The sequence below is a fragment of the Phoca vitulina genome, unplaced genomic scaffold (assembly GCF_004348235.1).
Source record: "Phoca vitulina isolate PV1807 unplaced genomic scaffold, GSC_HSeal_1.0 scaffold5, whole genome shotgun sequence".
Taxonomy (NCBI): domain Eukaryota; kingdom Metazoa; phylum Chordata; class Mammalia; order Carnivora; family Phocidae; genus Phoca; species Phoca vitulina.
Genome location: NW_022589708.1, coordinates 57799975 through 57815658, shown reverse-complemented (window position 1 = coordinate 57815658; position 15684 = coordinate 57799975). Strand labels below are relative to the sequence as shown.

The 15684-nt window shown below is 36.0% G+C and overlaps 1 protein-coding gene across 1 annotated transcript in view; it reads right to left on the bottom strand.

Annotated features, from left to right (window-relative positions):
* Positions 1–15684, bottom strand: part of RB1 (RB transcriptional corepressor 1) — a 152109-nt gene that overhangs the window by 15282 nt on the left and 121143 nt on the right. Inside the window, exons 18-21 of the mRNA XM_032403028.1 lie at positions 11082–11200; positions 7404–7549; positions 5051–5196; positions 17–121 (exon numbers count right to left, since the gene is read on the bottom strand). Coding sequence (XP_032258919.1) covers positions 17–121; positions 5051–5196; positions 7404–7549; positions 11082–11200 — 516 coding nt within the window. The remainder of the gene's footprint in view (positions 1–16; positions 122–5050; positions 5197–7403; positions 7550–11081; positions 11201–15684) is intronic.

Here is a 15684-nt window from a genome sequence, read left to right as displayed (position 1 = left end):
ATGGAAGATTACCTACCTCCTGAACAGCATGAGGAAGATCCTTGTATGCCGTTACAATGATTTTGAATTTAAGGTCTATATTCTTCACTTTGCATATGCCATACATGGAACACATCATAATCTAGTAAATTAATGTGATATAAAAATATCAGAATTTTGTTACATAGTTGTGCTCTAAAAAGTACTGTTATCTTTCTTTTAGTTTCAGAAAGTGGAAATTTAAGTTCCTACAGGATTATCTTTTCCCATCCTGAGCTCAGTTTGAAAGGTGATGTGAAGTGTTTAATCCAAATTGTGTTTATTTATTTATTTATTTTATTTTTTATTTTTTTTAAAGATTTTATTTATTTATTTGACAGAGACAGACACAGTGAGAGAGGGAGCACAAGCAATGGGAGTGAGAGAGGGCGAAGCAGGCCTCCTGCGGAGCATGGAGCCCGATGTGGGGCTCGATCCCAGGACCCTGGGATCATGACCCGAGCCGAAGGCAGATGCTTAACGACTGAGCCACCCAGGCGCCCCTCCAAATTGTGTTTAAAGAACAAAATGCAAAAGTCAAATCTTGATTATTAGAACTGATCATCTGGTTTGTAAATAACCCTAACTTTAAGGAACACTTAGATTTTTCCCAGAAAAGCTGAAACTGGAATCAGTTAACTGTGTAACTAGCACTTAAAAAAAAGCCAGTTGTGTCAAAAGTTCAAACTATCAGATAAAATAATATTGAATATACTCGGCGATGGTGGTAAGGGGCTTGGAAGGGGGCAGGAGAGAGTCTGTATTGTAGGTAATGTGCTTGATTTGGATGCAGGTTTTACAGATGAGTTCAGTTGATGAATTTGCATTAAGATGTATCCCTATGATAAATGATGTTTTTATATGCATGTTATATTTCAATAAAGAGATTATTTTTAATGTAAAAATAAGATTTGAAATGATTCCCTACAAATTGAAAAAAATCAAACTTTCTTCATTTGTATGAATTTTATAGCCAAATTTAAGTACTCATATCTCTGCAACATTCTTGCTCATATCTACAATTGCCAAGAATATCTACTCATCATCCCTTGCTCAGCACCCTACCAGCCCCAATTCTACTATTCTTCCCATTCAGAACACCATCTAGTATCTTTTTTGCTAACTCACATTTTTTTCCTACTTCAGTTCTTTTCCTAAGGTACCTCTCCGCAAAAATCTTGATTTCAGATTCCTAATCTCTTTAGAAATCCTTAGCACTATATTCTTTCTATATTGTAGAAAAGTATAAGGCAATGAGTGCCTACTTTTAAAAATCCAACCTACTAGAATTTATACATCCAAATATACTCTTGTAAAATATACATATTTGGAGGTTATACCCTTATACACTAATTCACTGCTGAAAATAACATTCTTATTGGGAACATTACTACTGACCTTACAGTAATAAAGGGATTATAAGGGAACTTTATGAACAACTGCATACCAACAAAACAGATATCTAAGACGGAACGGAAAATTTTAAGAAAAGACACAAACCACCAAAACTTACTAAAGAAGAAACAGAAAATATGAACTTGAATTAATAATCCAAAACTATCTGCAAACAAAAGTTCAGGCCCAGACGGCTTCACTGGTGAATTCTACCAAACCTTTAAAAAAGAATCAATACCAATTCTTCACAAACTCTTCTGAAATTAGAAGAGGGAACACTTCCCAATTAATTCTGTGAGGATAGTAGTACTCTGATATTAAAACCAGACATCAGAGGAAAATTACCATTATCTCTTATGATTATAGATGTAAACATCTTTAACAGAAACAAGCTGAATCCAGCAGCACATCAAATGTATTATATACTACGACCAAGCAGGATTCATTCCTGAAATGCAAAGTTGGTTTAACATCTGAAAATCAATTAATGTAATATACCACTTATCAACACAATAAAAGGGGAAAAACTACAATGATCATCTCAATAGATACAGAAAAAGCATCTGACAAAATTCAACCGCCACTTTCATGATAAAAACAACTAGGAATAGATGGGAGCTTTCTCTACTTGATAAAGGGCATATACAAAAACTCCAGAGCTAACGATACATTTAATGGTGAAAGACTGAATGCCTTCCCCTAAGACCAGGAACAAGACAAGGATGCCCCTTCTCACCACTTTCATTCAACATTGTTTTGGAGGTTCTACACCAGAGCAATTTGACAAGTAAATGAAATAACAGTCATCTAGATTGAAAAGGAAAAAGTGAAACTATCTCTATTTGAAGATAATATGATCTTATATATTGGAAATCTTAAGGAATCCACTAAAAACTATTAGAACTGATAAACTACTTCAACAAAACTGCAGGATAACAAGATCAATATATGAAAATTAATTGTATTTCTACACCCTTGTAATGAATAATGCAAACAAGAAATTAAACAAACAATTCCATTTACGATAGTGTTAAAAGGAATAAAATACTGAGGCATATAAATTTAATATAACAAGTACAAGACTATAACTCTGAAAATTTTAAAACATAACTGAAAAAAATTAAAGAACATCTAAATAAATGGAAAGACATCATATCACATGTGCATGGGCTAGAATACTTAATATTGTTAAGATAAGAGAGCTCCTCAAATTGATCTATGATTCAGTATAATCCCTATCAAAATCCCAGTTGGCTTCTTTGCAGAAATTGACAAGCTGATCCTAAAATTCATATGGAAATGCAAACTTCAGAATAGTACAACAAATCTTAAAGAAGAAGAGCAAAATTTCTTCCCTATTTCTTTTTTTTTTTAAAGATGTATCTATTTATTTATTTTAGGGAGAAAGGGCGCACACAAGAGTGTGTGTGCAAGTGGGGGAGGGGCAGAGGGAGAGAATCTCAAGCAGACTCCCTGCTGAGCATGGAGCCCCAAGTGGGGCTCCATCTCATGACCCCGAGATCATGACCTGAGCTGAAATCAAGAGTCGGATGCTTAACTGACTGAGCCACCCAGGCGCCCCCACACTTCCATATTCCAAAATTTACTACAAAGTTACAGTAATTAAGACAGTGTTGCACGGGCATAAGAGGAGACATATAGATCGATGGAGTACAATTAAGAAACCAGAAATGAACTTTTACACATATACAGTTTGTTGATTTTTGACAACTGTCAACAAAGAAAAGACTTTTTAAGAAATGGTGCTGGAACAAGTAGTATTCACACACCAAAGAGTGAAATTAGGCCCCCTATCTCACACCATACACAAAAATTAACTCAAAATCAATCAAAATGTAAATGTAAGGGCTAAAAGTATAAAACTCTTGGAGAAAAACAAGGATAAATATTCATATCTCTGATTTGGCAATGGTTTCTTAGGTATACACCAAAAGCAGCAGTAACAAAAGAAAAAATAAACAGAACATGATCAAAATTAAAAACTTTTGTGCCTCAAAGGACACCATCAAGGAAGTGGAAAGACAACTCAGAGAACTGGAGAAAACATTTGCAAATCATATAAAATAAGGGACTTTTATGTAGATTACATAAAGAACACTTATAACTCAATAATAAATACACAACTCAATTTAAAAATATGCAAATGATCTGAGTAGATATTTCTCTGAAGAAGATATATAAATGGCCAATAAGCACATGAAAAGATTCTCAATCGGGCGCCTGGGTGGCTCAGTTGGTTAAGTGACTGCCTTCGGCTCAGGTCATGATCCTGGAGTCCCTGGATCGAGTCCCGCATCCCCTCTGGCCCTCCCCCCTCTCATGTGCTCTCTCTCTCTCTCTCATTCTGTCTCAAATAAATAAATAAAATCTTTAAAAAAAAAAAAAAAAGAAAAAAAGAAAAGATTCTCAATCATTATCATTAGCCATCAGGGAAATTCAAATTAAAACCATAAAGAGATACCACTCTATACTAGGATGATTATAATCAAAAAAGCAAATAAGACACTGGTGAGGGTGTGGAGAAACTGGAAACTCATACACTGCTGGTAGAAATGCAGAATGGTGTGGATATATTGGAAAACAATCTGGCCAGTCCTCAAAGGTTAGACATAGAGTTATCATATGACCTGGCAATTCTACTTCTAGGTATATATCCAAGAGAACTGGAAACATATATCCACACAAAACTTGTACATAAATGTTCATAGCAACATTATTCATAATAGCCAAAAAGAAGAAAACAAATGTACACCAAATGATGAACAGATAAATATGATGTGGTATATCCATACAATGTAATATTATTTGGCAATAAAAGGAATGAAGTACTGATACAAGGTATAACACAGATGAACAATGAAAACATTACACACTAAGTTAAAGAAGCCAGGCACAAAAGACAACATATTATATCATTCCATTTATATAAAATGTCCCGAAACAGACAAATCTACAGACATATAAAGATCAGTGTTGCCTGGGTCTGGAGGAAGTAGGGGAACAGGAGGTGAATGTTGAAGGGTATGGCATTTCTTTTTGGCATGATAAAAATGTTTTAAAAGTGATTTTGGTGATGGTTGCACAACTCTATGAATATACTAAAAACCACTGGATTATACACTTTATATGGGTAGCGTGTATGGTATGTGAATTTTATCTCAATAAGCTGTTACCAAAAAAATATTATTATTCTGCATACAGAGAAGAAAAAGGAAGATATGAGAGATCATTCTCTGTAAATTAAGTCATTCATTTGTTAGTTCGTTCATTCATTCATTCAATAGGCACTGTTTTAGATCAACTTGTTCTTAAGTCTCGTGCTTTTTCCATACTAACATGAAATCTAGTTTACCACAAAACATAAAACCCCCAATAAACAGTTTTTCAATGATTTTTGTAAATAAGATCTTTTATGTCATTAAACAAGTTACTGAAATACTCTCAAGCTCTAAAGCTCTAAGAATTACAGCAAAATTATAAAAGGTAGCCAACAAATGCATATATATTAAGTCTGCTAAATTGATCTAGCTTCTCATTTGAATCTAATCTTTTAAGAAATCAGTACACAGTTAACAAATAAGTAGGAGAAGAGAGGTGAAGTGCATTATTTTCTTACCTGATCCAAATGCCTGTCTTTCATGAGTTCATACTCATTTTGCAGTGTGTGCTGAAAAAGGGTCCAGATGATGTGTTCTAGTTCTGGGTGGTCAGACAGAAGGCGTGCACACAGGGTATTTAGTCGAAGATATGCTAGTCGGTACACTGCAGAGATAAGGGGAATTAGTCATGTTTATTTTCATTTTGAATTACAAGTGGATTTTTCAAAATATTAAATTGTTATAACCACAATGCCATTAAGCAGCATTTTATTTTTTTGTTTTTTTCAAGTTTTTATTTAAAAGTCCAGTTAGTAACATACAGTGTAATATTAGTTTCAGGTGTAGAATTTAGTGATTCATCATTTCCATACAACACCCAGTGCTCATCACAAGTGCCCTCCTTAATCCCCATCACCTATTTCACCCACCTCCCGCTCTGGTAACCATCAGTTTGCTCTCCATAGGTAAGAGTCTGTCTCTTGGTTTTCCCTTTTTTCTTCCCCTATGTTCATCTGTTTTGTTTCTTCAATTTCACATATGAGTGAGATCATATCGTATTTGTCTTTCTCTGACTGACTAATTTCACCTAGCATAATACTCTAGCTCCATTCACATCATTGTAAATGGCAAGATTTCATTCATTTTTATGGCTGGGTAATATTCCATTACATATTTATACCGCATCTTTCTTACCTATTCATCAATCAATGGACACTTGGTCTGTTTCTATAGTTTGGCTATTGTAGATAATGCTGCTATATACACTGGGGTGCATGTATCCCTTCAAATTAGTATTTTTGTATCCTTTGGGTAAATACCTAGTTGTGCAATTGCTGGATTGCAGGGTAGCTCTATTTTTAACTTTTTGAGGAACCTTCATACTGTTTTCTAGAGTGACTGCACCAGTTTGCATTCCCACCAAGAGTAGACAGCATTTTAACAGTAACCTCACCTCTACCACTATTTTCTTTAAGAATAAATAATCCCTAGTCTTAGTACAGAGCTAGGTATGTAGAAGGCAAAATAATACTTGAATACTAACATAAGATTTATTTAGAAAGTCTATAAAAATACTACTGGGATATAGGTCTGGAGAAAAGGAATCCACAAAATTTAATTTTTTTCCTTCTACTTTAAATATAATGACTCTTGTTTTAAATGTACCTTTCAAAGACTTGCATAAAGTAATCAGAATTTTTTAGTTAACTATCCCAGTGGTTCTCACTTTAGCATGCATCAGATTTGCTTTGAAGTTTTATTAAAATAAGGATTTTTTTTTTTTTTTGCACTTCATCCTAGAGTTTCTGATTGACTAGTTCTAAGATGGGTCCTAAACAAAAATTTTCCTTTCTACAACTTTCCAGGTAAGGTGGATTCTGCTGGTTGAGGACCACACTCTGGAAACACTGCTCTAACTTAACAGTTTTCGTACAACATGCCTGTAAAACTCAGTATATTTCTGACTTGAATAAAATGAGAAAAAAGATTTCTCACAGAGGAATCTGGCCTTTCATGTCCCTTCAGAGAGCTTCAGTGGGTGTGCACCTGCACATACAGCTGACTCTTAGACAACATGGGTTTGAACTAAGAGGGTCCACTTATACATGGATTTTTTTTCGATAAATACAGGACAGTACTATAAATGTATTTTCCTTATGATTTTCTTAATAACATTTTCTTCTCTCTGGCTTACTTTATTGTAAGGGGTATAGTATATAATACATATAACATAAAATATGTGTTAATCAATTGTTTATGCTGTTGGTAAGGCTTCTAGTCAACAGTAGGCTATTAGTAAAGTTTCTGGGGAGTCAAAAAGTTATATGTGGATTTTTGACTGCATGGGGCGATCAGCATGCCTAATCCCCACACTGTTCAAGGGTCAGCTGTATATACACATACACCCCTGCTCCACCTCATACACACATAATCAGAGAAGGCTGCACAACCTAATTACCAGGAAACGTGCCTGCATTAGACTACAGCACACCGTACAATCCTAACTCTACATACACACCTGCACAGCAAGAGTCATGTCAGGGGTAAATATTTCCAAACATAAATTTGAAAGCCCAACAAAAGCAGCGGCAGCAACAATAACAACACCTGAGTGCTAACTATGTGCTAGGCACTGTTTGAAGCATTTTATGTATTAATTCATTTAACTCAAAAACCTTGTAAGGTAGATTATTATCATTACAAAATAGATTATTATTATTATCATTTCCACTTTATAGATGAAGAAACTGAGGCATAGAGATATGAAGTGACTTTGCCAAGGTCACACCTAGTAAGCAGAAGAGTCCTGATTTGAACCCAGTCACCGCCAGGTTCCAGAGTCCTTCTTCTGGAAAATAATCATCTACTAACCTTTCTTGTAAAAAAGTGAAAGGGAGGTAGATTTCAATGGCTTCTGAGTCTGGAAGGCTGAGGTTGCTTGTGCCTCTGTGTTTGCAGTAGAATTTACACGTATAGTTGATCCTTTTTTCTTTGGGGATCTTACAGGAGAAAGATACCTAGACATATTCAAAGAAAAAGCCTTCATTTGAAGTTCCCTAACAGTCTCTCTCTCTGCTTCTCTCTCTCTCTCTCTCTCACACACACACACACACACACACAGATGTACACATGCATCCAAACATATCTATTTAATCTGTTTTTCTATACCAAATTCCTTCTCTCAGCAAATGATTTTTTAAAATTTTTATTTAAATTCTAGTTATTTAACATACGGTGCTGTACTGGTTTCAGGAGTAGAATTCAGTGACTCATCACTTACATACAACACCCAGTGCTCATCACAACAAGTGCCCTCTTTAATGCCCATCACCCATCTAGCCCATTCCCCACCCACCTCCCTCCATCACCCCTCAGTTTGTTCTCAATCATTAAGAGTCTCTTATGGTTTGTTTCCTCTCTCTCTCTTTTTTTTTTTTACCCCTTACCCTATGTTCATCTGTTTTGTTTCTTAATTCTACATATGAGTGAAATCATATGGCATTTGTCTTTCTCTGACTGACTTATTTTGCTTAGCACAATACACTCTAGCTCCATGTCACTGCAATTGGCAAGATTTCATTCTTTTTTTTATGACTGCATAATATTCCATTGTATATATATACACCACATCATCTTTATCCATGCATCAATGGATGGACATTTGGGCTCTTTCCATAGGCTGGCTGTTGTTGATAGTGCTGCATGTGCCTCTTCATATCTCTATTTTTGTGTCCTTTGGGTAAATACCTAGTAGTGCAATTGCTGGATCATAGGGTAGTTCTATTTGTAACTTTCTGAGGAACCTCTGTACTGTTTGCTAGAGTGGCTGTACCAGTTTCAGCAAGCTATTTAAACACAAGCTGGAAAAGATACAGCCTAATAGGAAAACTAAGCTTGTCATTATCATTTCTAACTATTTTAATGAATGGTTGTTTCTGAGAGTTACTGATTTATTGATAAAAAGATAGCTGCATATGTATATATGTTCAACTTTAATAATTATAGTGAGATTGAGATCATAAAATAACTCCAGGTTAAAAGAATAAGTTATTGATACCAAAATAGTATTTTCATATTTCTGATTTTCCTCTTAAAAATGTTTCATTGATAACTGTGGTTCATATATATGATAAAACAAATACCACCTAGTACAGAATTCTAGTATTCAGATACATTGTCAGGAAGATTTATACCTATATACTAAATATATCAGACATAAATCAACACAGAGATATTAATAAATATTCTCTCTCAATTTCTGACATTCTACCACTCTTGTGTTGCTTTTTATAGGATAATCCCGATCTACTCTCTAATTTTGTCTTAGTAGTTGAGAAATAATTCTAAGCAGGAAGGAGGATTTGTACTTTACTGTGGATGTTTCTACTACATGTAGGAATCACCATTAAAAGTAATCTTTTAAGTACCAGGATCTAGTCTACTTCCAATCTTGGATTTCCCTTCAATTCACTAATTCACAATATTGTAGACAAACTTAACTTGGACAGGAGTTGGTCTCCCTGGAGTTCTAGGTACAAATATTCAACAACCTATAGAACATCACTGCTTGAATCTCAAACTTAAGAAGGCCAAAGGGGAGCTCTTGATTTCTTCCCTCTGTTTTTCCCAGCTCAATAAACAACTCCACATTACATCCAGTTACTTAAATCTAAAACCTAGGAGTTATTTTTGATTTCTCCCTTTTCCAAATTCCTCAAACTCAATGCAAAGCCAAGTCTTATTAAATCTTCCTCTAAAATACATCCTAGATCATTCCATTTCTTTCTATCACTACTGATATATCTTAGACCAAGTCACTTACATGTCTCACTTGGACTACTAAAACTCTCCAAATTGGTCTTCCTACTTCTTCCCTGTCCTCCTCCAAACCCACCTGCACTTCAAATAGCAGCCAGAAAATTGCCCTTTAAAAATACAAAGTATAGCAAGCTGCACCATTACTTAAAACCTTAATGCTTTCCCATTGCTCTGCTAAAATCCAAACCCTTTCCTATGGCCCATGGGAATCTAAAGGGTCTGGCCTCAGTTTGCCTCTCCAAACTCGTCTTGTACCCCCAAACTCCTCTTACTCACTTTAACCCCAGCCACACTGGGATTCTTTCTGTTCCTTGGACCAGCTAAGTTTGATCTGCCTTAGGGCCACTGTACTTGCTGTTTGCTCTGCTTGGAATGTACATGATGCAGATGTGTGCCTAGCCAGCATCCACTTGTCCCTGAGGTCTCAGGTCAAATATCACTTTATCAGAAAAAGCTTCCCTAAACATTCCTACACTCTCAGTTTCTCTCACATCACTTTATTTCCATTATAGTACTTAGTATACTCTCTTTTTTCTTTTAAGTAATCTCTACTCCCAACATGGGGCTTGAACTCATAACCCCAAGATCAAGAGTGGCATGCTCTACTGACTGAGCCAACCAGATGCCCAAATTTAGTATACTCTAAAAACACATCATGTATTAGTTTATTTCCCCCATAATATAAGCGCTATGAGGGGAAGAACCTAGTTCATCTTACTCGCCTTTTATTCCCAGTGCCTAGAAAACGTCCTGGCACTTAAGAAAGAGATAAGGCTTGACTTATTTATATTAGTGCATAACCTAGCAAACAAATTTATATGTGAAGGCAGAGGCACCATATGTTAGAAATACTTTGGGTACAAGTTAGCATGGAAAGGACATCTCTGGAAAACAGTCCCTGAACTAACCATAGGAAATTATAATGTCAATTCCTAGACAGAACTAAATAGAAACAATAGTAGGCACATTTCTATGAAAGGCATAGTACCTGGAATATTTAAGAACATGAGTTTTGGGGTCAGACTCCTTGGGTTTGATTTCTGTTAACTTTTGGCAAGTTACCTTATCTCTCTAATTCCTATTTTACAGATAACTGAGGCTGATAGCAGAATCTACTACCTTACAGGGCTGTTATGAAGATTAAATGGAAAAAAAAAAAAGAATCTCGAGTACTTAGGCAACTGTCCAGCACACAGTGAACCTTCAATAAATATTAGCTATTTGCTTTCTTCTTCCATCATCATCAGCATCATCATGTACTTATCAACTGATTTAGTCTCATATCCCACCCTAGTTCCTGTGCCTATCGCCTATCCTATGCTTTACCCCAAATGCACTGATCTGTACTCCCTGAAAATGTTTCCTGCTTTCCTGGCCTTACACTTTGGAATTCATGCCATTTCTGACTCTTGGAACACTTTGTGTCTCCTCTCTCCTCTCTAGTTTCCATACAGAAATCCTATTTTCCATCTTTCAGGCCTAACTAAATTGCCATCTCCACCATGAAAACTATTCTCCTTATAGCAACCCTGAGTGATCTCAGCCGCACTCTGTACCACTTTATCTGATCTTTATTTGGGTCATGTGCCTTATATTCCTGCTTCTTCAAAGCAAGACCGATATCTTATTCAAAATTCTATTCCCTACAGTTTCTATATAGGATCTTGCATTATACCATGCTCAAAACCTAGTTGCGGGTTGAATGAAGAGCATAACATACATTCTACTTACATATCCGCTGCAGTGTGATTACTCTGGAGAGGAAGGTTGAGAGCACAAGCAGATTCAAGGTGATCAGCTGGTCCTTCTCGGTCTTTTGCTTGTTTAATCAGATCAAATAAAGGTGAATCCTACATGAAACCACATGACATTAAACCCACATTGGTAAGTATAATTTTTCCATGTATTTATCAAAATAGTATTTTCTGACATGGTGAGCACTACAGATTTAGTTACAATTGACAGCAGCAATTCAGAATCCAGATGAGATCCTTTTCTCCACTGTGAAAATACCAATCTCCCTACAAGGATATCAAGCATATCACGCACCTTTGGTTTTACCAGTGAAATCTACCATTCAAAGAACAGATAATTCCACTTTTACTCAAACTCTTCTGAGAATGGAAAAAGTTGAAACATTCTTGATCTCATTTTATGGGGCTAGTACAACAGTGATATGAAAACTTGTCAAGGACATCAAAAAGGAAATTATAGCCCATTCTCACTCATGAACAGAGATATAAAAATCCTAAACAAGAAATAATAACAACCCAAATGAGCAGTGTCAAAAAGAGAATATATCATTACCAAAGTTGAGTTTATTCATGTTGCAAAACTGGTTCAACATGAAAAAATCTATAATGCAATTCACCTCGCTAATAAGTAAGTCAAGGATGAAAAATCTTATCAAAATCAATGAAGGAATAAGTTCTCATTTTAAAACCCATTTGTAATTAAAAGGAAAGGAAAGGAAAGGAAAGGAAAGGAAGGGAGGGAGGGAGGGAGGGAGGGAGGAAGGAAGGAAGGAAGGAAGGAAGGAAGGAAGGAAGGAAGGAAGGAAGAAAGAGAAAGAAAGAGCAAACTTAATTCAACCAGGAATGGCAAGGTACTTCCTAATTTGATAAATGGCATATACAAACATACCAAAACCCATAGCAAACAATGTAATGGTGAAACATTACAAGCATTGCCCTTAAAAAATCAGAGACAACAAAAGGATGCCTATTATCAATCTTTCTATTCAACACTGTATGTGAGGTTCCAGCTAGCTCAACAAGGAAAAGAAATATAAGATTAAAGTATTAAATGAAAAAAATGACAATACCATTATTCACAATATGAAAAATAATTACACTTCTATATATCAAGCAAAAAGTTTGAAAGTATCTAATTTTTAAAATATCATTTACAAAAACATAAGACCGGCAGTAAAAGTCACTAAAATACTGATTCAAAATTTATAATTTTCTGGAGGCGACAGCTTACAAGTTCATAAAAAGGGGGCCCTTACATGTTTTACTTTTTTATTTTTTATTTTTTTATTTTTTTAAAGATTTTATTTATTTATTTGACAGAGAGAGACACAGCGAGAGAGGGAACACAAGCAGGGGGAGTGGGAGAAGCAGGCTTCCCGCTGAGCAGGGAGCCTGATGCGGGGCTCGATCCCAGGATCCTGGGATCATGACCTGAGCTGAAGGCAGATGCTTAATGACTGAGCCACCCAGGTGCCCCTGTTTTACTTTTTTAATCCATGAACTAAGAACAACAAGAAAACAGACAGATTGCCAAGCTGCTGGGTTTATATCAAAAGGGAAAGTGGCACAACAGTAAGTAAATATACAAAGCAATGTAGAAAATAAGTAGATTTTGTAAAAATATTAAGAATAGTCCATTCAATGAAGTGTTGAAAAACTTAGCAATTTGAAAGGAAGAGATCATTATACTTTCACAATATATAGAAAATGAATTACTTATATTAAAAAACAAAATTTAAAAATTATTAGAAATAAATACAGTATCTTTACAACTTCTTGATAAGGAAGGACTTTGTGGGTTTGATCAAAACCCAGAAATGATAAAGAAAAAAAATTTCTGTTTGACTAAAACCACAATAAACTAAGTTAAGCTAAATCTTTAAAAAATAAACAATATTGGAGTTTTTTCTATAACCCCCATAATGTAATTTTTAAAAAGATTTTTTATTTATTTTTGTGAGAGAGAGAGAGAGAGAGAATGAATGGGGGCGGGGGGCAGAGGCAGAAGCACACTCCCCACTGAACAGGGAGCCTGATGTGAGACTTGATCCCAGGACCCTGGGATCATGACCTGAGCAGAAGGCAGACGGTTAACTGACTGAGACACCCAGGCGCCATATGATGTAATTTTTATTATCAAGTAATTCTTTCCTATTCTTTCTTTTCATTAAGGGCACTCTGAAGTGCAATCTAAGTAAGCGCTTTCATCAGAGTAAAGTAATGCTAACAACACCAGCTAATGCATGGATGTCATAGTCAGTGTTTTACATTTTCTAGGTACTGACAAATTATATACAAAATTATAGATGCTCTTCAACAGACGAATGAATAAAGAAGATGTGTTCCATATACAATGGAATAATACTCAGCCATCAGAAGGGATGAATACCCAACTTTTACATCAACATGGATGGGACTGGAGGAGATTACGCTAAGTGAAATAAGTCAAGCAGAGAAAGTCAATTATCATATGGTTTCACTTATTTGTGGAACATAGGGAATAGCATGGAGGACATTAGGAGAAGGAAGGGAAAAATGAAGGGGAGGAAATTGGAGGGAGAGATGAACCATGAGAGACTATGGACTCTGAGACTCCAAACTGGGGGTTTTAGAGGGGACGGGGGTGGGGGGATGGGTTAGCCCGGTGATGGGTATTAAGGAGGGCACGTACTGCATGGAGCACTGGGTGTTATATGAAAACAATGAATCATGGATCACTACATCAAAAACTAATGATGTATTGTATGGTGACTAACAACATAATAAAAAAATATTTATTTAACTAAAATAGTGTGGGTGTAAACCCACATATATTCAGCAGAAGTGGCCTATTTCCATTTTTCTCTCTATGACATTTTAAGAGACCCTAAGGCTCATAAAGAAGGAAAAAATGAAACAAGATGAAACCAGAGAGGGAGACAAACCATAAGCGACTCTTAATCTTAGGAAACAAACTGAGGGTTGCTGGAGTGGAGGGGGTAGGAGGGATGGGGTGGCTGGGTGATGGACACTAGGGAGGGTATGTTTTGTGGGGAGTGCTGTGAATTGTGTAAGACTGATGAATCACAGACCTGTACCCCTGAAACAAATAATACATTATATGTTCATTAAAAAAATTAAAAAAAAAAAAAAGACAAAGAAATGCAAGTAAACCTGAGCCTTTATAGGATTTAGGTATGCTACTAATCAGGCATTTTACTTCCTCTTCAGATTAGCCTCCTCCAAGGATTAAGTTAGCATTTTTTACCAATAGTCTTTATGTTTCACTCAAGTATCACTTTTATTACTTCATCTCCCCCAACCCAAGTAGTCACACAGATATATAGATATAAGTTTATGATAATGAGTATGTCATGATAATGGGAGGAAGTATAGTGCTGTGGACAGGTGTGAGACTCTGGAGCCACATGACATGGGTTCACATCCTGGCCCTTATTGGTTGCATGACTTTGAACAGTTGCTTAACTTCATTATGACTCTCTTTTCTCAACTGTAAAGTGTAGATACTAACGACAATACTTAAATCACAATATTGTGAGAATTAAGTGAATTAATAATACGTGTTAAGCATTTACAACAGAGCCGGGCACAGAGTAAGTGTTATGTAAACATTTGAAATTATTATGGTTAAGTTCTTACTTAATACATCTAAATAAATGCCTTTATACAAAGGACAATGTATCTGTTCAAATGTATGAAGGTCCACCTCATATATTCATACATTCCATCCATCCACCCAATATTTGTTGTCTACTCTGTAAGATGCTCTATGGTAGAAAGTAATAATTATAAACAATCCCCCGATTGCCAGATATCAATGGACCTGAAGAATCATTTCAGAGGCATCTGTCCTCTTCCACCTAACTCAACTTGTTCAATTGATGTCTATGTCTAAAATAAACTTTAACAATCCTCTACCACCAAAAAACTGCTGCTCTTTTCTAGTTTTTCCCATATCATTATCATTCCTTATATACAGTTGTCCAAAGAAAAAAGGAGTCATCTTTACTCTTTCCCTTGAACTCCACTATCCAATCCTGGGAAGTCATGTTGCTCTAACTTCAAAATACATCCCAAGTCTAACTTCTCATCATCTCTAACATTACTATAGTCTAAGCCATTACTATCTCTTGTCTACACTACCACAAAGGCATCTTCCAACTGGTTCTCATACTTCCACTCTTGCTGCCTCTCAGTTCTTCCCAATAAAGCTGATAAACTACTCCCCACGCCCTCCCCACTACTCAAAACCCTCCAATGACTTCCCATCTACACTAGAATAAATCCAAACTCTTTATCCTGGCTTACTAAGCCAGGGCCCCTTGAGATCTGGCCCCCTCTCAGGCCTCACTTTCTACTACTTTCCTCCTTACTTACTCCTGCCGTACTGGTAATCTTTCTGTTCCTTGAACACAGCATGATTCTCCCTGTCTCAGTTTCTGTATTTACTGTTTCCTCTGTCTGCAATGCTCTTTACCAGAGCTTCCCATGACTCAACCCACTCCATTATTCACGCTGTCTCCTCAAATAGCATCTCCTCGGCAAAGCCTTCTCTGAACATCCTGTCCAAGACAGTCATA